This window comes from Cyanistes caeruleus, chromosome 24, assembly GCF_971803275.1.
Source record: "Cyanistes caeruleus chromosome 24, bCyaCae1.hap1.1, whole genome shotgun sequence".
In the NCBI taxonomy this organism is placed as follows: domain Eukaryota; kingdom Metazoa; phylum Chordata; class Aves; order Passeriformes; family Paridae; genus Cyanistes; species Cyanistes caeruleus.
In genome coordinates this window covers 5087247-5110239 of record NC_141724.1, presented here as the reverse complement: position 1 = coordinate 5110239, position 22993 = coordinate 5087247, and the positions used below count along the sequence as shown (strand labels likewise).

The 22993-nt window shown below is 57.9% G+C and overlaps 1 protein-coding gene across 4 annotated transcripts in view; it reads right to left on the bottom strand.

Annotated features, from left to right (window-relative positions):
• Window positions 1-2899: 2899 nt before the first annotated feature.
• The window catches only part of KIF21B (kinesin family member 21B), a 43007-nt gene continuing 22913 nt past the window's right edge, over window positions 2900-22993 (bottom strand). The window contains exons 15-36 of one of the 4 annotated variants that reach the window (XR_015279004.1): window positions 22467-22666; window positions 22220-22327; window positions 21782-21850; window positions 21170-21399; window positions 20642-20789; window positions 20349-20543; window positions 19520-19621; window positions 19239-19404; window positions 18923-18983; window positions 18620-18677; window positions 17985-18190; window positions 17465-17539; window positions 17204-17317; window positions 16551-16589; window positions 14348-14484; window positions 13908-14088; window positions 12122-12286; window positions 10751-10868; window positions 9905-10075; window positions 9283-9482; window positions 4999-8075; window positions 2900-4965 (exon numbers count right to left, since the gene is read on the bottom strand). Coding sequence is in view for 3 of the 4 variants with exons in the window: in XM_086861801.1 (XP_086717927.1) it covers window positions 8787-8886; window positions 9283-9482; window positions 9905-10075; window positions 10751-10868; window positions 12122-12286; window positions 13908-14088; window positions 14348-14484; window positions 16551-16589; window positions 17204-17317; window positions 17465-17539; window positions 17985-18190; window positions 18620-18677; window positions 18923-18983; window positions 19239-19404; window positions 19520-19621; window positions 20349-20543; window positions 20642-20789; window positions 21170-21399; window positions 21782-21850; window positions 22220-22327; window positions 22467-22666 (2843 nt within the window). In the remaining variant the exon portion in view is untranslated. Of the gene's footprint in view, window positions 8076-8547; window positions 8887-9282; window positions 9483-9904; window positions 10076-10750; window positions 10869-12121; window positions 12287-13907; window positions 14089-14347; window positions 14485-16550; window positions 16590-17203; window positions 17318-17464; window positions 17540-17984; window positions 18191-18619; window positions 18678-18922; window positions 18984-19238; window positions 19405-19519; window positions 19622-20348; window positions 20544-20641; window positions 20790-21169; window positions 21400-21781; window positions 21851-22219; window positions 22328-22466; window positions 22667-22993 lie in introns of those variants that run through there. The other 3 variants (XM_086861803.1, XM_086861801.1, XM_086861802.1) reach the window with 3 other exon arrangements.

Sequence of the window (22993 nt, the reverse complement as noted above, 5' to 3'; positions counted from 1 at the left end):
TCCCCTCCCCTCCCCTCCCCTCCCCTCCCCTCCCCTCCCCTCCCCTCTCCTCCCCTCCCCTCCCCTCCCCTCCCCTCCCCTCCCCTCCCCTCCCCTCCCCTCCCCTCCCCTCCCCTCCCCTCCCCTCCCCTCCCCTCCCCTCCCCTCCCCTCCCCTCCCCTCCCGAATTGTTGCGATGCTGCAGGCTCAGGATGCTCTGACACCTGCAAGGGTTGGTGCTGCACCTTCCTCCTCCTCCTCCTCACCAGAAGAGGGGCAGCCCAGCCGGGCTGAGCCCGGGCTTCCTCCTCCTCAGCCCCTGAACCTTCCTCCACCTCAGCCCCTGAACCTAAGCTAAGATCATCGAGTCCAACCCCAGCACTGCCATGTTCACCATGAAATCATGTCCCCAAGTGCCACAGCCACACTTTCAAACACTCCCAGGGATGGTGACTCCACCTGGACAGTCTGTGCCAAGGCCTGATCACCCTTTTGGTGCAGAAATTTCCCCCCAACATCTGACCTGAACCTCCCTTGGAACAACCTGAGAGTGTTTCCTCTTGTCCAATCTTCTCCCATCCAACGGGATTATAGAATCACAGAATGGTTTGGGGTGGAAGGGACCTTTAAGGGCCACCACATGTAATCCCATCATGGGGATGGAACACTTTCCACTCCATCAGCCAGAAGGGCTGCAGCCACATCCCCCCTCCCCATCCATCCCCGAGCCCCTGGACCACACACATGGGAACAGGAGGGGATGGGAGACTCCTGGCTGTGCCCTTCCCCTCCTCAAAGCCACCTCTGTGCTCTGTCCCTTCATGTCAAGAACGTTTTATTTGCAAAGACAAAAAGGCAAGAAACAAACACAGCCATTGAAAAACGTACAGCAGGAGACCACAATAACTTACACTATTTACAGGAACACAGCAAGGTATAAAACACACGCACACACCTCGTGCTCTGACAAACCCAGACCCGGGCTGGGCTGCACAACCCCCACAGAGACAACACCAGCCTTCAGAGCAGCTGGCCTCTGGATAAAGCTCCGAGTGTGAAAAGGCATCTGCTGTTGTGCTCCTTGTGCGGAAAGGAGTGACGGAGCAGGTGACACAGTGCTGCAGCTGCCCCAGCCTTGTGGGGCTGGACCTGGGGGTCCCAGGCCAGGAGGAGCAATTGGGAGGAAGCGGGGCAGAGCTGTGATGGATGAGGGGACAAGCCCTGGGGCAGGAGGAAGGTGCAGGGCTGTACTGGGAGTTGGGTCTGTGCTGGCCTCTGTCCCAGTTACAGCTGGAGCACCACGCAGCACCTGGAGGGGCTGGGGGTCCTCGGCCCTTCCCAGAAGGGTGAGGGGGGGCTCTGAAGGACATGCAGCCTGCAAGAGACAGTGAAGCTCCAGGGAGCCTGTGGAAAGCAAGCTGGAGCTCTGTGCTTGGCAGGGATCGTACCTGGACTCTTTCCAGTGTGGGGCAGGGGAAGGTGTGGGGCACTGGGGGAGCACCGTGGGAAGCAGGCACTGGATTTGTGGCACCAAGGCAGGAGGCAGCAACTGAGACCCCAAAGCAGCTGTGCTCAGAGGTGGGGAGGAACAATGCACCTGGGGGGGACAGGATGGGACCCCAGAGCTGCCATTACTGCAGCTGGCCAGCCCATCCTGCGTCATCAGAGCTGTAGGTGACAGGGAGGGGACACTGCTCAGGAGGGCTCACAGTGCTTTGAGGATCCAGTGCATTTAGGCTCCTGACTCTCGTTCACCCCAGATGTGCAAAGCTCTGCTATGGGGCAGCCCTGCACCCTCTGCAGAGGCTGGAGCTGGCTCCTGAGTGCTGGGGGTGAGGAGACCCCCAGAGCAAGAATTAGGCCCTGGGGGAAAAAGCATAACCCAGCAAGTTGAGGAAAGATTGCAGGTATGATCACACCCCTGTCACAAATCAAGGCGCCCAAGGGCAAGGAAAAATGAGGTGTGTGGTACAAAGGCAGCTCCAAAGCGTCCTCGCCCTGGAGGGGCTCTCAGAGGGGCTCTGAGACCACCAGAGGGGATTTCAGTTGTGCAGCCGTGCCCCTGAGCTCCAGGGAGCAGCACAGTGCAAAGGCATGGAACAGCTCACCCACAGCAGAGAGCCTTCATCCCAGTGCTCCTCCTCCTCTTCCTCAGCTGTCCCAGCCCATGGTCCCATCTGAAGGGCAGAGTCCAAGGGGCCACCCCTCCCAGACCCATGGGGACCTTGTGCTTTACTGTTTGGGAGGACCTGCACCCCAAACTGACCGTGTGGCTCAGAGCTCCCCAGTGTCCCTGTGCCAGGGCAGCCTCAGGCAGGGTGAGCTGGGGGCTCCAGGGCTGCCCTCGCTTATGTTCAGTGCCTGGGACTGAATCTACGTTTGTTGGGAGTGAAAAATCAAACATCACACACCAGAACCAGCTTCTCGCAGAGGCTTTCACAGCACCGAGTCCCTGCTGCCCTGCAGCTGCAGCAGGCTCTGGGAAGTGCTGCTAGAGCCAGCCCATTCCAGCAATGTGCTTTGCACAGACATTTCCCAGTGGAGAAATCCATCCCATCCACAGAGAGTATCTGTGAGAGCAAAGGGGGCTGAGCTGAGCCTTTCAGTCCCCTTTCCTCCCTTCCACGGGACAAGATGGGAGCCACATCCAGGCTGCCAATCAGCCAAATAACCAACAGCAACACCACAGATCCTCAGACCACGCATCCCACTGGAAATGGGAGCAAAATCTCGGTGTTGCTGGGGGATCCCACTGCAAAGGTGGGAGCTGGCAGTGCAGGGGACTCCAGCCCTGCTGCCCTGCCCAGGAGGAGGCAGGGAGGGGACACACAAGGGGTGGCTCAGACATGCAGCAAAGTGGGAGTGAGGCCACTTGTCCCCAGGATGAATTCAAGTGTCAAAACCATAGCAATAACAATAATTAAGAGGAAAAAGAAAAACAAAGTCTTACACCACAAATTCCCCACCCCATCCCCAATATGAAACCAAATGACGACAGCACCCAGCTTGCACCGTGAGGTAGCTAAACCAGATCAACACCCAAAAAATGCTCTTCTGCATGAGAAACATCAACCCACACAGGTACCAAGACCTAAACACACACACACACAGACACACAGAGCTAAGGGATCACAGTCACCCCTGCCCTGGTTCCAGCCAGGACAGAGTTAATTTTTGCAGTAGCCAGGAGGGGATGTGGCCAGAACCCAGAGGTTCTTCTGTGCCACCTCACATCATTGCTGGGGCAGGGGGAAGGGAGTCTCTTCCAGGGAGAAGGGATCTCTTCCATTCAGGGCAGTGTGCACTTTGGTGAGCATTTTGCATGATTTGCTCTCTTTTGTACACTTCTGTCACTAATATTGTTAATTTTCCTTCTCTCACTGCTGTTTCCAGTCAATTGTTCCTGTGATGTTTTTACCTTTTGTGCCTTCAATTCTCTTCTCCATTCCACCGTGGGGAAGGAAGGAGGTGGGGGCTGTGGCAGCACACAGTTGTAGTGGGAACACTACATTAATACCATTCCTAAACCACAACAGCTTTTTTTTTTGGCATCCAAGGTAGGGCTTGAATGGTTGAGATAACAACAGATCTGCCCAGAGTGGGTTGGAAACAAATTTGATTTAAACATTTTCTGTATTAGCTACTGAGCCACGGGTCAAAATAGCACTTGGTCTGCTCATGTGGGTACCTAAGCCTGTACCCATTTCTCCAGGTTCCCATCACAGTGCTCTTTCTCACAGCAGGGACAGGGATCAGGATTGCTCTGCTGATGGACTGTGGGATATCAGTTTATGATATGATAACATCAGGGGCAATGAGAGACATTTGGGATATGTCTTGGGTGTTTCTCTTCTACCCTTACCTCAGGCACTGCCTTTGGGAGTCCATTAATAACCAGCATGAGCAACCCACGGGGGGAACAGGGGAGGATTATTTCCCCCAGTCTTGTACCCTCTCTTCCTCCTTGAGGCCTGTTAAAACAGCTTTTGAGGTTCTGAATTCCCTTTGGATGCTAAGGAAATTGTATTTTTGCCAGATCTCCTTAGTACAGTCCACATAATCTTTGGATTCAAGAAAGAAATCTCTAAGGAGGTTATTCAGAGATTGACCCTGATGGGGACTAGTCATGACTGGCATGGAATGTGGGAGAAAATGGGCCACTTTTGGAAGAAATTCTCTCCTCCAGTGGTTTGGAAGTGTCCCCCTGAACAAGAGGCTGTAGAAGTGACAGAGCACTCACAAGGAGAATGCTGTGGCAGCTCCAGCAAGGAGAGACTCACTGCAGAGTGCTGGGCCCTGCTCAGCATTTATCAGACACTGCTTTTCACCAGACAGCACCCTCAGGGGGAGGAGAGGGAAGCAGAGCACCCTGGCCACTCAAACTGCACCTGAACCACGGGAACAAGCAGTGCTGGCAGCAGTCACCCCCATACAGAAAAAGAAATCCAAGAGCAAATCAGTTTGCATAGAGAGGGGTAAGGAGGAAGCAGGGCCCTCACAACAGGAGGAAGAGGCAGGGCTGGAGATAATGGAGATAATGACCCAGTCCCTATCCCCAGGTGAGCTGAGATGTGAAGGGATGGCAGCTGCCAGTCGGGTCACTGGGATACAGCAGCCCACGCTATGGAACCAGCTGGGAGTGAAGCCAGGACTGGGATCCCTGTCTGGGATGTGAGCAGTACGAGGGGACTGGGGACAGACACTCCCAGCCTCTGGAGCCAACTCCTGTCTCGAGGGAAAGGTATTCCCTCAAGGATGATCGAGTAGTGCACCCAAGCAGGTGGAACACCACGGAGAAGGCAGCCAGTGCCTGAGGGAATGGGCTGTGCTAGAGGGAATCCCCAGGGATTCAAATAACCAGCAGTGCCCTGTGGATGCAGGGGGGTCCAGTGTGCACAGTCCGTGTGGCAGAAGGGTGTACAGAGCACAGGCTCATTGGCACTGATGGCATCAGGAGAACAGTGTTTAAAGGTGGCTTCCCCAACTCTGATGATCAAGATCATCTCTTTTCCTTCCTACCAAGCTGTGTCTCAACTGTGTAAAAAGACTGACTGTGGAGCAGCCCATGGAGTGAGGAAATGTCCCATGTGCCACTGGTACAGAGCAGTCTCTGCTGTTGGGAGCAACTGTCCCCCTCTTGAGAGAGAGGGGACACACTACAAGGCAAGCTATGGTTTTACCTGCAGGACAAGAGCAAGTGGGATGGGAAACCCACCCTGGCAGCATGGCTGTGTGAGCTGAGAGGAAAAACAACTGCAGGAAATGCTCCAAGAATAAATACCACTCCAGTTTCCAGTGGGCACTTCCTCCCCCTGCAAGAAGTGAGCAGTGAGTGCCATAAGAGCCAGAGGGGCTCCAGCCAGGTGGGGAGAGCAGCAACGGGCTCAGTGCAGGTCCAAGGCTGGCACAGCAGATCCACAGGAGTATAAGGCTTTACACACAATGTACCCTGCTGACACTGAGATACACAGGGGCAGAACACATCTCTTCTCTTCTGGAAGCAGGCCTGCAGTCAGGTCATGGGCTCCATTCTGCATGTGAATCATTCTCTCTTTTTTATACTTTTGTTATTAATATTGTTGCTGTTTTACTGTTTTCTATCTCAGGGCTGTTTCCAGTAAATTGCTCTTATCTCAACCCCTGATCCTCATCTTTTGTGCCTGCAATTCCCCTCTGCACCCTGCTGGGGATGGGGATGGGTGCACAGTTTCAGTGGGAGCACTAAATTGGAGAATACTATTCCTAAATCAGGACAGCTCTCACTTCAAACCCCCCCTGCCTCAGGACACCAATGCCTCAGCATCAGCTCTCTCCCTCCATGGGCTGGGAGAGCCTTGAAGCCCCTCAAAGCACTGCTGGATACAGCAGCAAGAGAGGCTCAGCATCATCCAGGACTGCTCACTCAGCCCTGAACAAAACAGGCACTTGCAGCCTGCACACAGCAAGGTGTTGGTGGCACAAGGAAGGCAGGTGTGACCCTTCCCCCACAGCAGCAGGGAGCAGTGAAGGCTCCAGGGCAGGCACTGGAGATCTCAGAGCAGACAGAGACTCACACACAACACCACTCACAGCCAAACTCTGCCAGAGACACCCCCCACACACACACACAGCCCCTCCAGCCACACAAAGGATAAACCAGCTGAGCAACAAGTGCAGAAACCCTCTCCAAGACAGGCTTGTGGGGAGACACCTCCTCCAGACCCCCATCTGTGTGCTACTGGGTGGTGAAGGGTCTCTGTAGCCTCAGTTCCACAGGTCACACAGGATGGGTGTCCCAACACAGTCACCAGGGCTCAGCCACATTCCCAGGGGACCAGAGACTGTCCTGGGCAGGGTTACACACACACACACACACACACACACACGTACCATTAACCCTCCAACAAGGCAAGACAGCAGGATGGAATTTTCCCAAAAAAGGCAACCCCCTCCCCCACCAAATCAATAAAGATACTCCTTCTTTCATGATGCAGGGGAATCCCCTCACTCCAGCCAGAATACTTGGAACAAGGGCTGGTGGCAGATGACCTGGGGCTTGTCAAGGTATCACCGTGGTTGGAGAGCAGAGGGGAAATGGTCTGTGCTTTATGGGGCAGGTCCTGGAGCCCCTGGCCTCCAAGATCCCAGTTCAGTGCTCAAGATCCATGGGATCACATGGAGAAATCCTTAAATTTGAGTTCAAGTGCTGCTTCTTCTGTGACAAAGAGGACAGGAGAGCGTGTGAGGCAAGAACACGCTCCTGGGGTCTCCTTGGCCATCCCACAAGAGCCCTGGGTGGCCCGGGGCAGGACAGAGCAGGGGATGGTCCAGTGGGCCACAGGAGAGATGGAGGGAAGCTCCAGTGTGAGACCAGGGCCTTACCAGCCCCCCTTGAACAGGAGAGACAGGAAAGAGCCTAGAGAATGTTCATCCTTGGGGAAGCACTCCTGGGTGGAGCCCCCAGACCCTCAAGGAGATGAGATTGTGCAAGATCACCCACTGCAGGATTGTCCTTCGAGCACAGGGGGAATCAGGGGGCGTGTGCAAGGTCAGGTGTGCAGCCCCTGCCCCTCTGCTCCTGCTGGGTCCTCTCCATCCTGGGATCCATGCAGGCCAGCAGGCCCAACCTGGGCAAGCTCCAGTCCAGGCAGAGGTCTGGGGACAGAACCTCAGGGAAGGACAGAGCCACAGCAGTGGGGTGACAAATACAGCCTTGGCTTTTTTGCCCTGTAACCTCCATTCTTGGTTCATTTCTCCATCTCAAGGAGGTTAACTTGCTGCTGAAACCCACCACAAACCCCTGATGGGGATCACGATGTTCAGAGCAGGCTGGGCAGGTGGGGAAGAGCCCAGAGCCATGGGGCAGTTGAGTTTCTGGGGTTTGGAGAATGTCAAAGGGAACTGCAGCAGGTCTGTCTGGAAGTTGCCCGATGGAGATCTTCCCAGGCTTGCCGTGCCTCACGAGAGGGAACATGGCAAAGGAGCTCAGAGGTGCACCCCTCTAACCACAGAGGACAGGGAAGGCTAGGAGTACCAGGAAATCCCTCTGTGGTCCCCACAGCTGAGGTGTCACAAGCAATGGCTCCAGAGAAGCACCCTCTGTGTTGTGGTCCTGGCCAGCAGACACCAAATGTCCTCGTGGAGTGGAGACAGACTCCTGCAGGAACCAGCCCAGGAGCAGCACAGCACGGCAGAGGCCACGTGAGCCCACAGTGGCAGGAGGGAACTGGGTGTCTCTGAGAAGGAATCAGGGATCTCTGACCCCCACAAGTCCTTACAGCAGGATGGGTGAGAGGAGAGACGAAACATTTCCTGTTCACTGGAGAACCATGGAGAAAGCTCAGCTGGAGGGCAGGTGGAGCTGCTGGTGCCCCACAGAGCTGCTCCCTCACAGGAGCTGACAGCGTTCAAAGGACCAGGTGCAGCATTGTCCACCCCGTTGGGTCAGGCACAGAGAAATCCCTGTCCTGGGCTGAGCTCCTGCAGATGACCGAGTCCTGATAGCAGGGGGAGGCACCCTGACCTTCACCCTGCCCCACGCCTTCCAGTCTTTCTGCAGTTCCTAGTTTGACCCCGCAGGCAACCTCCTCCCACTCCAGAGCTTCACTGTCAAGTCGCTGAGGAACAAAGGTGAGAGGGACAGCATGACCCAGGGGTCAGGGCAGGACCCCAGGGGCACCATCCCCCGTCCCCCACCACGGCAGCATGCAGCCCCCCGAGCTTCCAGGCCCTTTTCCCCTGGCAGGAGCTTGTCTGATGCACTTTGGGGAGAAGGCAGGCCCAGTGGGGCTCAGCCTCCAGCTCACCCCACTGGCAGCAGCTGGGGACAAAGGGAAATGGTGACCTCCAGGGCTGACCCCACTCCAGGACTCCTTCCCACCTCGAATGAGCTCCAGCTAGGGCCCAGCAGTGACACCCAGGGAGCTGCTTTGCTCCTGGGGCTGATTTGGGGGTGGCTGCTGACTCCCAACCCACTATCCATGCAAAGGCACGGGCAGGCCATGGCTTCCCACAGAGTTGCCAAAGTAGATGTGGGCGCTTGGTGAGGAAAAAAAACCAAAAAGCAAGTGAAACCAAGGCAGGGCTATGACTGGGACAAGGGGGCGAGTCCATTCTAACAAAGACTTATCAAGTGGGGAAAAACTCAGAATAGTTTCATACCGTGAAGAAGCAGCTCAGACCAGAGAAAAAGAGGTGGGGGGGGGGGGGGGGGGAAAGAGAGAGGAGCAAAAGCAACAGTGAGAGGGACAGGGAGGGAGAGATGGAGGGAAAAGGGAAGGAGAGACGGAAGAAGAGCATATGAGCAAGAGAGTCAAAGAGCAGGAGGGTCAAGGCAGACTAGTAGCACGGCCCTTTATGGCAAGGACGCGTCGTGGAAGGCAAGGGGTGAGCCCAGGCACGTAATTCCATAACTTTACCCGGCAGTCGCTGTGGCACAGATGGGAGGTGGGGAGAAGGAGAGGCAGAGAGAGACAGAGAAAAAGGAAGGGAGAAAAGGGACAGGGTCGAAAAGAGGATATCAGAGTCTTGCTGCTGAAGAGCTCCCCGAGAGCAGCAGACAATGCCCAGCCCCGAGGGAGAGGGGAGTAACCCAGGGCATCACCAGAGCGTGGGCAGGGGATGGCCAGGGACAGCTCTTGGCACTGCAGTGGGCAGGCCCTGCCATGGGCAGGCTACAGGGGGCAAAAGGAGACGAAGGAGGGACTAAAAAGCTGCGATTCCCTCCCCGCTCCCCGCACACACCCACCCAGGCCCAGGGGTGGCGGCTCAAACCCGGGGTCTCCCCTTCCCAGGGGCCATGGGGGCAGAAGGCCCAAGGCTCACCTGGAGGCAGTGAAGATGTGCTTGGAGTTGGTGCAGATGGCGTTGATGGGGCTGTCGTGCCCCTTGATCTCCCCGACTGGGGTGAAGGTGTCCACGTTCCAGACCTTGATGACGCCGCCTCGGCAGGCGCTCAGCACCATGGGGCGCCCGGGGATGAAGGCCAGGGCACAGACCCAGTCTTTGTGGGCATTGGGGATTTGCTGTAGGCACAGGCACAGAGCAGAGGTCACAGCCAGCCTCAGCTGCAGCACCATGGGCAGCCTCACACACCCATCCTGGGCGGCTGGGTCCTCACTGACACCCTGGGACCGTGGAACTGGGGATGCCCAGCTAGGAGCCCCTTGGGCAGGAGACAACCCAGAATTCAGGGTGGAACACGAGCCCCCACACTGCCACTGGTGCCACAGCCTGTCTGAAGGAGGGTGGGGACCTCAAGCACCCTGCTGGACAAATGATGGGGACACAGCTCATCCTCACGCACACACAGCCCAGGACTGGGAGTGCCCTCCCTGGTGAGCTCCACACAGGACACTGTTGTTCCTGGACAACCCCCCAGGCCCCAGCAGCAAACCCCCCTCTGCCCTGTGTCACTGCAGGACCTGTGCTCTGCTCCCCTCCAGACCTGGATAAGTTCCTGCTGCTCCAGATCCCACTTCTTTATGCCGTTGTCCCTGGAGCCGCTGAAGAGGACATCTCCCTGGATGGCCAGGCACTCAATGCCGTCGTAGTGAGGGGGCTCGAAGTTGTGAGTGGGGCCAATATTGCCCACCATGCCCTCTGTGATCTCAAACACCTGGGGAAGAGCAGCAGGCATCACACCACAGATGGCACTGGGGACAGAGCTGGCCCTCTCCCGGGGAGTTTGGCCACCACCCTCTGTGTTCTAGGCTCAGGGCACCGGGAGTGATGCTGGAAACAGGACTGAGCATTGGCTGCTGGAGGCTTTTTGGGGCTCTGGGTCCTGCCACAAGCTGAGATCTGCCACCAGGGACAGCCCCACTCTGCTGCATTTTACACTCACACTCCTCAGGAGCCAGGCTGACAGCTGAGTGGGATCCTGTCTCACTCACCATATCACCACCCTTCCTCACTTCCCTGGTGACAGCCCTAATTCAACCTTCTAAAACCTGAAAGGGAGGGATGGGCTCCTGCTGTGCTGGAGCTGTGATGGAGCAGGCACAAGGCATCTTTATCAGGGGAGATTATTGAGCAGAACAGGGTGAGCTGCTCATCTGGGTCAGCCCTCACATGCAAATCTCAGCCAGAGAGAAATGCTATTTCTTCTCCAAAGGTGTATTATAGGCTGAGCAAAAGGCAAGATTTGGGAAGAGGAAACAAGTGAAAACCTCACATGCAGAGGTGAAAACAGAACCTGGGCTCAGCTTTCAGGAGGAGAGAAGACTGAGGGGCTGCCAACATCTGGATGTCCCTACAGGGCCCGGGTGCTGCTCCCCAAGGAGGAGAGTACCTTGACGTAGTGATCTTTGGAGCCTGTGACCACCAGGTCGTGGTTGCTCGCCGTCTGGTTCACTGTGAGACACATCACAGGCCCGATGTGGCCACTCAGCTTCCCCACGGGCTGCAGCCTGCGTGCAAGGGCACAGGTCAGCCCCTCCTGCGTGCTGGGGCTCACCCAAAGGGCCCTCCCCTGCAGAGCCTGCCCCAGCCCTGGAGTGCCCCAGGTGGGGCTGTTCCCTCTGGGGCAGCGTGGGCAGGGAGCCCCTTTCCCTGTGATCCCAGGGGAGGGAGGCAGCCTTGGAGTGTGCAACATCTGGCTACATAGCTGGAGTGTGCCAACATCTGGCTGTACAGCCTCGAAGTGTGCCAACATCTGGCTGCACAGCTGGAGTGTGCCAACATCTGGCTGTACAGCCTTGGGGTGTGCCAACATCTGGCTACACAGCTGGAGTGTGCCAACATCTGGCTGTACAGCCTTGGGGTGTGCCAACATCTGGCTACACAGCTGGAGTGTGCCAACATCTGGCTGCACAGCCTTGGACTGTGCAACATCTGGCTGCACAGCTGGAGTGTGCAACATCTGGCTGGACAGCTGGAGTGTGCCCACATCTGGCTGTACAGCCTCGAAGTGTGCCAACATCTGGCTGCACAGCCTTGGGGTGTGCCAACATCTGGCTGGACAGCCTTGGGGTGTGCCAACATCTAGCTGTACAGCCTTGGACTGTGCAACATCTGGCTGCACAGCTGGAGTGTGCAACATCTGGCTGCACAGCTGGAGTGTGACAACATCTGGCTGTACAGCCTCGAAGTGTGCCAACATCTGGCTGCACAGCCTTGGGGTGTGCCAACATCTGGCTGGACAGCCTTGGGGTGTGCCAACATCTGGCTGTACAGCCTTGGACTGTGCAACATCTGGCTACACAGCTGGAGTGTGCCCACATCTGGCTGTACAGCCTTGGACTGTGCAACATCTGGCTGCACAGCTGGAGTGTGCCCACATCTGGCTGCACAGCTGGAGTGTGCCCACATCTGGCTGCACAGCCTCAGTGTGCCAACATCTGGCTGCAGAGCCCAGGCTGTAACACAGGGTTCAGAGCCCAGTGCCCACTGGGCAGGCAGGAGGAAAAGGCAAAACCAGGGCCCTGCTCATCCCACTTGTCTTTTCCCTTCTGCTCAGCTCTGCCCAGAGCACAAACCCCCCACCCCACGCAGCTCATCACCCCTGGGATCAGGAAGAAGTCCTGAAAATCCTAATTCCAGGCAACTTCCACTGTGAAAAAGGCTTTCATTTTCCCCAGGGGGATCATTTCAGGCCGCTCTGGGCAGCTGGTGCCCACCTGGCACCCCCAGGATGTGCTGGCCAGGCCAGCAGCCCGCTGACCTGCTCAGCTCCCAGACGCGGACGGAGTTGCCGGCAGCGGCGTAGAGCGCGGTGCCCGAGGGGTTGAGAGCGATCTGGTTGATCTGGTGCTCCCCCTGCACGCTGGTGACGGTGCGGGTGGTGGTCCCAGCACACGCATCCCCAGACATCACCTGCCCAGAAGACCTAAAGGAAGGAGAGTTCAAAGAGGGAGGATGAGAGCAGAGGCACTGAGGAGCCACAGGGGGCTGCTGGCTCCAGGCTGGCACAGCTGGGTCAGGAAAGGCCCTGGAAGTATCCCCTGTCCTTCTGGCCACAGTGGCACCAACAAGAGCTTTGTCCCATGGGGCAGGGCCCAGCCTGCAAAGGCAGCCAGGGATGCAGGGTCTGTGCATGGCCAGAGCATCCTGCCCTGGTTGCCAGCTGAGGGCCCCTCTGCTCTCCTCCCGTTCCTCTCTGCTCCCCACAGGAAGGGCTGGTGGGTGCTGGCATCCAGCACAGGGAAGCACTTGGCCTCTGGACCAAGACAGAAGCACCCTCAGGCCAAGGCAGATGGGCTGAGGCTGGATGGAGAAAGGAGATCGGTGCCTGAGCAAGTGGGTAACTCTGACCTACCATACTGTTCTAACCTTTGAGTCCTCCTCCAGCCTGGCAGCCACAGCTACAGTCTGTTCCACGCTCCTTTCTGGTCCTCAAACTCCTCACAGAGACCCAAGTTTCCCACTGAAAAGCCTGTGACTTACCCAGCCACTAAGCTGTTTGGGGCTGGGCCCCCCTGCTGGAGCTGCCAGCTCTCCTGGCCACCCCCAGCACAGCTGCAAAATCTCTTCAAAGCTCCTGGCCCTTAAAAAAGGGCAAGTGCTGTACCTGGGGCACAGCAACCCTGGCTGTGTGTGTACAGTAGGGAACAGAGGCTGGAGAGCAGCTGTGGGAAGGGATCTGGGGATCCTGGTCAAAGGAAAGGTGAATGGGAGTCAGCAGTGCCCTCCCAGCCAGGAGGGACATCCATGTCCTGGGACACACCAGGCACAGCAGTGCCCTGCTCTGCACTGGGGCAGCTTCACCTCAGGTCCTTGGTGCAGTTTTGGGAATCACAATACAAAAAGGACATGAAGCCATTGGAGAGCATCCTAAAGAGGGCCATGAGAATGGTGAAAGGTGTGGAGGGGAAGTCTCATGAGGAGGGCCATGAGAATGGTGAAAGGTCTGGAGCCTCCTGAGGGGCAGCTGAGGTCACTCAGTTTGTTCAGCCTAGAGGAGATTGAGGGGAGACTCACTGGGGTCTTCAACATCCTCATGAGGGGCAGCAGAGGGCCAGGTACTGATCTGTTCCCTCTCATGACAAGTGACAGGACTCGCAGGAATGGCTGGAGCTGAGCTGGGAGATATTTAGGCTGGATATCAGGAAAAGGTTCTTCCCCCAGAGGGTGCTGGGACACTGAACAGGCTCCCCAGGGAATGGGCACAGCTCTGAGCCTGTCTGAGTTCAAGAACTGTTTGGACAATGCTCCCAGACACTGGGTGGGATTGTTGGGGTGTCTGTGCAGGGCAAGGAGGTGGACTTGATGATCCTGATGGGTCCCTTCCAACTCAGCATATTCTATGATTTTATGACCCTGAGTCTTTGCTGCAGGAGGTTCCCATGAGTTCCCTCCTGTTCCTGAACCTCCCTAAGGAAGCAGCACTGCAAACTGGCACTAAAGGAGCTGGTATCTGGCCATGTCCTCAGCCCCTGTAGGTTCTGGAAATGGTTTCTGCAAAGCCAGAGATGCCCAGAGTGCCCTGGGTCCCCCAAAGCTGCACGTACGTGAGGGTGCGGATGCAGCGGGCCGAGTCGCGGATGTCCCACACTTTGATGTACGACGTGGACACGGTGAACACCAGCCCCGTGTGGCTGCAGTACTTGATGGAAACCACATTGTTGGGGTGACCCTTGAGAGAAGCGATTTCCTGGCCTGTCACCAGGTTCCACATTTTGCAGCTCCGGTCTGTGGGAGGAAGAACATGCCCAAGAGTGTCGGGGGTGTCTCCTCCGAGGGCATGGTGGCCTGGGGACCATATGCCTTCTGAGCATCTCCCCCCAGCCACAGGGCCAGAGGAAAGGAGCCAGCCGGCCCCAGCACAGGGGCAGGGCAGGGCTCAAGGACAAGGGGCCACCCCTGGAATGCCCAACGCTTCCCATGTTCCCAGTGCCAACCTGCTCCCACGGCATCTCCATCCTCCCTGCCCCCGGTGGCCATCACCCACCTTTGGAGCCAGTGAAGAGCAGCTCATCGGTGGCATCCAGGCAGAGCACAGGCTTGGTGTGTCCCTCTGCCACCGAGACACACTGCAGTGGGGCTGTCCTGGCATTCTTGGTGCCACCCACCGGGTTGATGATGCCCCTTCACAGGAGAGAGAGAACAGGTACAGTGCAGGGCTGGAGAGGCGCCGTGCCCACAGTCCCAGGGCATGGAAGAACATGAGCTGCCTCACACCGAGCATCTTCCACTGCCCAGCAGTGAGACAGGCTCCTCCACCTGAACGTGTCTGAGGTCTCTGTGAAACCCCAGGAATCTCCCCGTGGGCAGCCCCTGCCAACCTCTGCCCCAGCAACAAGACAGGGAAAGGGGGAGGCTGCCCAGTGACCTCTGCTCTCCCCCTAAACATCTCATGCCTCAGCAGCACAGACAGGGCAGTTCAGGAGACTCAGCTCGTTGGCCCTGAGGTCCATTTTGTGCCCTGTCCAGCCTGAAGCTGAAGCTCTGCTGGGATAATGATTTGGAGTACCAGTATCAGCACCCCTGTCCCTTGGAGGCTGTCACCCTTTGGCTGGTGACGTTTGGAGCCAGGGCCTCGCTGCTTTACACACATGACAAGGGTGACAAAGGGCAGCACCAGCACCTGTACCCCACATCCCTGTTGGAATGGCTGTTCCTACACCCACTGCTGGCTGTGGGCAGGAGAGCATCTTCCCCTGCCAGTCCAGCTTCCAAGGGACACTACTGTCTGTCCTGGGGGACACATCATCATCTGCCAATCCCTCCCCTTCAGACATGCTCAGGGTGCTGAGGACCACCAGCCTCACCCTCCCATGTGTGACCTCTGGCAGGCCCCGCTGTGCCTGCCCACCAAGCACAGCCACAAGACCCCAGCCTGTGCTGGTTTCTTCTTACAGACAGGGAGACTGATGCATGGGGCTAGGGAAGGGCAAGGTTTGCATTAGTGGTGAGGACAAGCACAAGCTCATTAATTTGGGTTTGGAAATCACATGCACATGATGTTCCTCAGCTCTTCACTTAGCAATGCCAAGCCAACAGCCTTCCCCTCAGCCCCAGTGCTTCCACCAGTCTCAAAGCAACACTGAACCCAAGGGGAAATCCCTGCTCTGCAGGGTGAGGTGTCCTCCATGGACTTTGAGTGGCCGCCTGACTACAAACTGCCCAGGGTGACCCAGCTCAGACTGGTGTGCTGTCACCTCCCCAGAGATGGGGCTGCAGGAGCTCAGGGCACAGGCAGAGTGAGGACACCTGGGTGCTGGACTGCTGGTCACAGAATCATGGAATGGTTTGGGTTGGGAGGGACTTCAGACACCACCTCATTCCACCCCCTGCCATGGCAGGGACACCTTCCACTAGCCCAGGTTGCTCCAAGCCCCATTCAACCTGGCCTTGGACACTTCCAGGGATGGGGCACCCACAGCTTCTCTGGAAAACCTGTGCCAGAGCCTCACCATCCTCACAGGGAAGAATTTCTTCCTAGCATCTAGTCCTCTTGCAGTTCTGAACTGTTCCCCCTTGTCCTGTCACTATTTGGCCATGTAGAAAGTTGCTCTCCCTCTTTGTTAGAACCCCCTTTAGGCACAGGAAGGCTGCAATGTTCCTAAAGGACGGGGGAAATGTGTCCCTTGTTCTGGGAAACCTCTCTGGTCAGGTGGATGCAGGGAGAGAAGCCCAGGAGAACCTTAACTCCAAGGCTGACTCTGCACCACAACCTGACTCGATTTCTTTAGGGAACAGACTGACCTTTTCCAACTCAGCACCAGGGAAGCACGACCAGGCACAAGGTGAACCTGAGAGAAGTGCCTGGAAGAAGCTTGCACAAAGCAAGCACCTTTCCCCATCACCTCACCATCCTGCTGGAGAGCTGGGGAAGGGGGGGACGTGGTGGCCTCATGCTGGTGAGAAACCATCAGAGACGGAGGAGAACATGCTGCCAACCCAAACCTGCAGCACCCAGGTGAGCCCAGCACCAGGCAGCAAGGACCAATCCAAGCAGGAACAGTTTGGACTTGCAGCTGAGGGACAGCATCAGGCACCAGAGGTGGCATGCCAGGAGGGGACAGACACACAGGCTGGGAGGGGGTAGAGCAGCAAGCTGCAGGCTGACCATGCAGGGACAGGGAGAGCAGGCATCCGACAGAGAGAAGGAGGAGCGGAGAAAGGGATAATAAATAGAAAGTTGTCTATACCTCAGCACCTCCGAGACAGAGGAATCGCTGTCATCAGACCTAGGGGCAGAAAATTAGCAGGATTATGGGAGAGAAAACCCAGACTAGAGAAGGCAGCAGTGGAGTCAGAGGTGGGAGATTGTTATTGCATCCAAGGCAGTGTAGGACAGAGAGGAGGAGTGGAGGGAGGGAGAAGGAGAAGCACACATGGAGAACCAGGGCAGAGCAGAAGAGCAGGAGGGCACGTGAGGATCAGACAGCAGGTCTCCATCAGGGAACACCAGCGCTGCTAGCAACACCCGAGCCCAGAGCAGCACCAGCCCTGCAGCCAGGAGAGCCTGGAGCAGCTTTTGTAGGTGGATACCAGTCCATCAGCTTCCTTGGAGCCCTCATCTCCTCCCACCCTGCCCCCTCGCCTTTCCAGGGGTCCAAGTCTGGCACCACCCTGTCTGAGGCCAGGGCTGTGGGCTCAGAGGGCACAGTGGGCAGGAGCACAGCGCTGGCCTGGCAGCTCCATCACAGGGAGGAGCAGGAGGCAAAGTGGTGACAGGACACTGGCTGGAGCCAACCCAAGCCCTGGGGTTCCTAAATACCCCCACAGGACCTGGTACATGCCATGTGCTACCTGGGTCTGGGTCCCCTCACTCAGACACTCTCACCCCAGCAGGACTTACTTGTCCAAGGCAGATCCCTGGCTCTGGGTGCTCGTGAGACGGGAGAAGACGTTGCGGTCATTGCGCGGACGGGTGGGTGGGGACGAGGGTGGTGTGAAGCCAATGTCTGCAGGCCTGAGCCAAGAGGATCAGAGGGACACATGACTTGGGAACTGCTCACCTGGCACCTGGCTGGCACACCAGGGCCCAGGAAGAACCCTTCCACACTGCTCTGAGACACGCAGCCTCCCCTGCCCGTGTCACTGTTTGTCCCGAGCTCACCTGGCAGGCTGCCCACGGTCATAGGATTTCCTCCTTGTCAGAGGGGACGTGTCCGAGCCCCGGGACTGCCTGGGACTGAAGCAAGTGAACAAAGCAGAGTGGGTGCCTGTCCCTGCACCCCTCCACAGCCAACACCCGTGTCCTCCCCCCAAAGAGCAAACGAGATTGGGCTGGAGTCACACTCTTGAGGCAGCCCACAAGTGCAGAGGCTTTTGGCAACCCAAGACACCTTCCAAAAGGCTGACAACCCAGAGCAGGGAGCTGGGGACCCTCGCACCCCCCTTTTTTCCCTGCTCCTGAAGTATCCTCCTCTCCATCTGCAAAGGATACCAACATACTCCTACACGCTCTCCAAGCCCTGCTGAGGAAATTGATGCTATAGCTGTAGCCATGCTGTAGCCAAGCATGGACAGATGCAGGACTGGGCTCCCCTCACCCCTCTGCAGCCCCACAGGCCAGGCACAGCTTTCCCCAGACCCACGAGCTGCCCAGTGCCCTGACAGTGTGACCCTGTGCTCACAAGGTGCTTCCTCGCGTGGGCAGGCTGATGGTGCGTGACACCTTCTCCTTGTAGTAGGGGTCTCGGATGGAGAAGCCAATCCTGTCCTCTTTGATCTCCATGAGGGATGCCAAGGACTTGGTGATGTTCTTGGTGGAGACGTCCAGCGTGGGTCCCAGACACTCGGCTGACACCGCCTTCATCTGCCCCGAAAGCTTGGGCTCTCCCTAGAGCAGGGCAGGGGGCTGAAGGGCAGGCAGCACGAGCAGCCAGCGCTGTGGGCTGCAAGGCTTTGTGCTCTCTGGCCACAAACCAGCTTCCCCACATCCCACTGGATGTCCATCCCAGCCAGCTCTCCAGGCAAACAGCCTGTACTGCTGCTGTTCCCTCCACCTCTGCCCTGCACGGGACACCCTTGGTGCCACTCAGATTTGGAAGGTACTGGCTGGTCTGGTGGGTGTTTCCCAAGCCTCTGGTGCTTCAGGACAGGACCAGGAGACCTTGGCTCTGCCCATGCAGGGAGCAGCCATCCCACCTTATGCCAAGCCTGGTTCCCCAAGGTTCAGACTGCAGAGTAGAGGCCTGAAGCATCACTGAACATCCCTCCTTCCTCCTCCCAGTCTCTGTGACCAGGCCACACAAAAAGGCCAACTTACCTTGAATTTGAAATCATCCTGGCTTGCTGAGCCCTTCATGGTGAAGGACTGAGAGATGCTGCAAGGAGAAAGGAGTAAATATGGATCTTCAGGAAGCTGGTGCCACTGGTCCACCAGACTCCTTGGGTCACCCTCTGCTCCCCAGCACCCTTTCTCTAAGGAATGACCAAGCCTTCACTCCCTGCTCGTGTCCAAGAGACCCTGTCCCCCCACCAAGGGCCAGGCACCACTGAAAATGGGGCTTTGTTCATCCATGAGTGGCATCAGGCATTGTGCCCCAGCCACCTCAGGCTAGGTGCTCACCTCCCATCTGAGGCCAGGCTGAACTCTGAGACTTCCTCGTCCGTGCTGGTGTAGCCATTCTCTGTCAGAGGGAGACAGTGCATCAGCAGGGGGGACCCCACTGTCCCCAGCCCCATCCGAGCCCTGCAGCAGAGGGGGCAGCCCAGGAAGGTGTGGGGGTCACCCGGGCCCCGTTACCCACGGCCAGGGCAGGAGCTCCCACCCGACACGGCCCTTGGGGCGGGGTCCCAGCCACAGCACCCCCAGGTGCTTTCTGCACCAGTCCAGGTGGGCACAGGCACAGGCCACACCTGGCCTGAAGGTGCTCCTGCCTCACCTTGCTGGACGTTGTGGATCAGGGCCTGCAGCTCGGGGTGTGACTCTGCCTTCTCGCGCAGGGCGTCCAGCAGAGCGTGGTTCTGCGAGGAGCTGGCCACGTCCGACTGCCGCAGGCGCCCCTCCAGCAGGCGGATCTGGGCCTCCTTCTGGGCCACCTGCAGCCCCTGGGGCAGAAATGCTGCCACTCAGACAGGTGCCACACGTGCTTGCCACCAGGTGCCCACCCTGGCACCCAGAGGAAGCCCTGTCACACATGCCCAGCCCAGCCTGGCCCCACACCTTGTCGATGGACGCTTTCAGGAAATTGTCCAGCAGCAGCCGGGCTTCGGCCAGGGAGCAGGAGCTGATCACCACCGAGGTGTCTGTGGAATCCAGCTCCTCCTGAAACGTGGAGAGACAAGTGCTGGATGCAGCAGGGTAGCTTTGCTGCTGGATGTGGGATGGGTGGAGGGGTCTCAGCACTTCCATCACCCTGCAAGCACTGCCCCGTCCAACCTCGCCCTCCCCAGTCTGCCCAGTGGCTACTGGGGACATCCAGCCATGGGACTGCCCACGGCTGAAGGGCTTATGCACTGCTACAGGAATTCTGGTTCACAAAACTAGGCACTGAGCAGACACCAGGCTCACCCAAATCCACAACCTAGTGTGGATTAACAGCAGCCCTTCTTCCCTGCTAATCCAGGTGACAGCTGGGGACAAGCCAGGGACAGCACCCAGCCCCCATTTCAGGCTGCAGGCATTGAGGGGAGCTGGGAGCTGGCCAGTATCACAGCTGGACACAAAACCTACGTGGTTTCTGCTGGGAAAAAGCCAGTCCTCCTGGGATGGTTCCAGCACATGAAGCAACCATGGGGACAAGTGACCATCAGCCCCAAGGACAAATGGGGGCCACAGCTTCCCTACAATTCCAGGGCAGCGTGCCCATGGACCTGCCAGAACTCCTCTCCATAATTAATCACCTAATGAGAAGTGACTGTGTGGGTGAAGCCCCACCAAGAGTGACAGCTCAGAGGACTCTGGGTCCTCTGACCAGAGCCCAGCCCCAGCTGGCTGCTCTTTCCATAGAGGGATGCTCACATTTTCTCCCTGCCAGCCGACCCAGTCCTACCTTGGTCTCCTCAATCTGCATGATGGTGGCCTGGCAGTCTGAAATGCTGTCATTGATATAGTCAATGTTGGCCCCCAGCACCTCAATCTCCTCGTTCAGCTCTTGCAGACCCTTCTGCTCCTTGGGGCTCTCTGCCTGCAGCTTTGCCCGCTTGCCCAGCAACGCCTCCTGCAGCAGTGACAGCTCCTCACGTTTCTGGGGGAAAAGGGAAGGGGGATTAGCACTGTTCACATGGCCATCTCCCTGTCCTGCACCTGCCTGCCAGCCCTCTCTGTCCCCAGTGCCACAGCCACCTTGATGAGCCTCTCCATGTCTGCCTCTAGGTTGATGATGGTCATTCTCTGCATGACAATGTCGAAGATGCGCCGCTCCAGGGACTGCCACTTGAGGCGGGCGGCTTTGCTGAAGGTCTGGCTTGTCCCCTTCTTGGGGAACTTCTTCCTACAGCCAGAGGGAAGAAGAGGCATATGGGCAGATGGCCACACCGTGCTGGAGAGCTAGGCTTGCCCCAGGAAGATGTCTGGCCAGAAACAGAGGATGTGTCCATGATGTTTTTGCATTGCCCAGCTTTTCCATTTCCTCCTAGCAAAGCAGGACAAGAAATGAGCTCAGCAGGGTTTGTGCCACTGCATTTAATCCTCATGGAAGGCCAGCTTTGGGCTCAAGCCCAGGTGACAGCCACACTCTGCCAGCACAGCTTATTACAGGTCACTATTTCATATGGGTCACTAAGAAGCCACCCTTCAACCTCTGCACCAGCCCAAAGCCAGGCACGGGGGTCCCTGGGATGTCTCACCCCACCACCCAGCCCCTGTCCTGACCTGGCAGGCCGAGCCCCATTAATGGAGGACGAGGGGTCTCCCAGAAAATTGTTGATTTTCCTGTTCCACTGGCGCACGATGCTGGAGACGGAGCGAGCGCCGGACTCGGGCTCGGAGGAGGTGGTGCTGGCCGAGACCTCTGCGCCCGAGTCCAGCATGGCCGGCTTCTGGCTCATCCTGCCCGCCACCCGCTCCGACATGGGCTTGGCCAGGCGGCGCAGTGCGGACACCTGCCCGGAGGGAGGGCAGAACAGGGTGTCAGCTGGGCAGCCCCACCCAGCCTAAACCCCCTGGCATCACCCCCAGGTCCCCACAGGCCTGAGAGCGGCGGCTCCATAGACCCAAAGCCCAGGGGGTGCCTCACAGGGTTCCCTCTCTCCTCCTCATAGCCCAGCCCTGCCACCAGGCTCTGCTGCTCAGGATGGGGAACTCTGCTGCTGCCTACAGCCATTTCCCACCTGGTTCCTGAGCCATAAAACCCCTCCCTTCCTTTAGGGAGCTCCATTCCCAAAGCCAGCCCTGTTTGAAGGATGGGAATTCTCTGAGCCAAGCACTGGGACCCAGACCTCTATAGGAGCTGGGGGCTATGTGGAGGAAACCCCCTTTCCTCACCTCCTGGGTTTTCCTCCGCAGCACTATTTCCTGCTGTCGCTTCTGAGATTCCAGAGCCCTGATCTGGAACTGCATGAGTGAGAAAGAAAAGGATACCCCTGAGGTCCAGCCCAGCAGTGGTTGCAGTCCCAGTGCTCCCTCTGGCAGAGTCTCACTCCTGACTCTAACAACGAGCAGGCTCCCAGCCTGGAGCTGGCTCTGGTTGCACATTCCCCCCTGCCACAGCATCCCCCACAACTACAGCAGGAGCTGTGGGAAGCCTTTGGGAGCCGTTCATCCAGCCGTGCTCTGCTGGGACTGTGTGGGCTCCAGCGAGGCTTCACCGAGCTTCACTGGCTCGAGGTATGTGGCGTGCCAGAGCAGGACAAACACCAGCTCCCCAGCCAGCCCAGCCCCCTGCACAGGCCACTGGCAGCATGTGGCAGAGCAGGCTCTCACCTCCTGCCTGCGCTGCTCCTTCTTGAGCTGCGCGATCTCCCGGTTCCTCTTGGTCTCCGCCAGCCGCCGCCGCTGCTGCTCCTCCCGCATCTGCTTCATCAGAGCCACCTGCAACGGAGGGGCCGCCTGTGCCACTGCCCTGGGCCACCCACCCACCCTGCAGACGTGCTCAGGGTGGAAAACACTGCCCTGAGGGGGAGCCAGACTCGTCCAGGCGATTCCTCCCTGCCCCGGCACATCCTGGTACCTTTGCCTTCTTCATCTCGGCCACTTCTGCCTGCAGCTTCCGCAGCTCGCGCTCATAGCGGGACTGGTTCTTGAGCAGGCGAGCGTGCTCCTTCTGGGCTGCCTGGAGCTTCTGCAGGTCCCTGTTCATCTCCTTCAGCCGCTTCTCATAGTCTGCCTTGATCTTGTTGGCTTTCTCCTCTGTGTAGCACTCCATGGTGCCTGGTGGGTGGGGAGAGGGCTCGCAATGACCACGCACCCTGGCATCCTCCTGTGCCCTAGCACTGTGTCCCTCCCTGTCCCATCAGAGCCCCCTCAGCCCATCTGAACTGGGGTCTGTCTGGGAATACCCGCTGGAAGAGCTCAGCACAGAGTGGACACAGTGGCTGGAGCAGAGCTGCAGACTGAGAGCACAGCCACGTACATGGGTGACCCTGCCCTACTTGAGCCTGGAGATCAGCCCCACCACTTTTGCCCCTCAGTTTCCCCAGAGGTCCCCAGAGCTCATGGAGCGGTGCTCAAGGCTGGAAGAGGCTTTGCCTCACCATC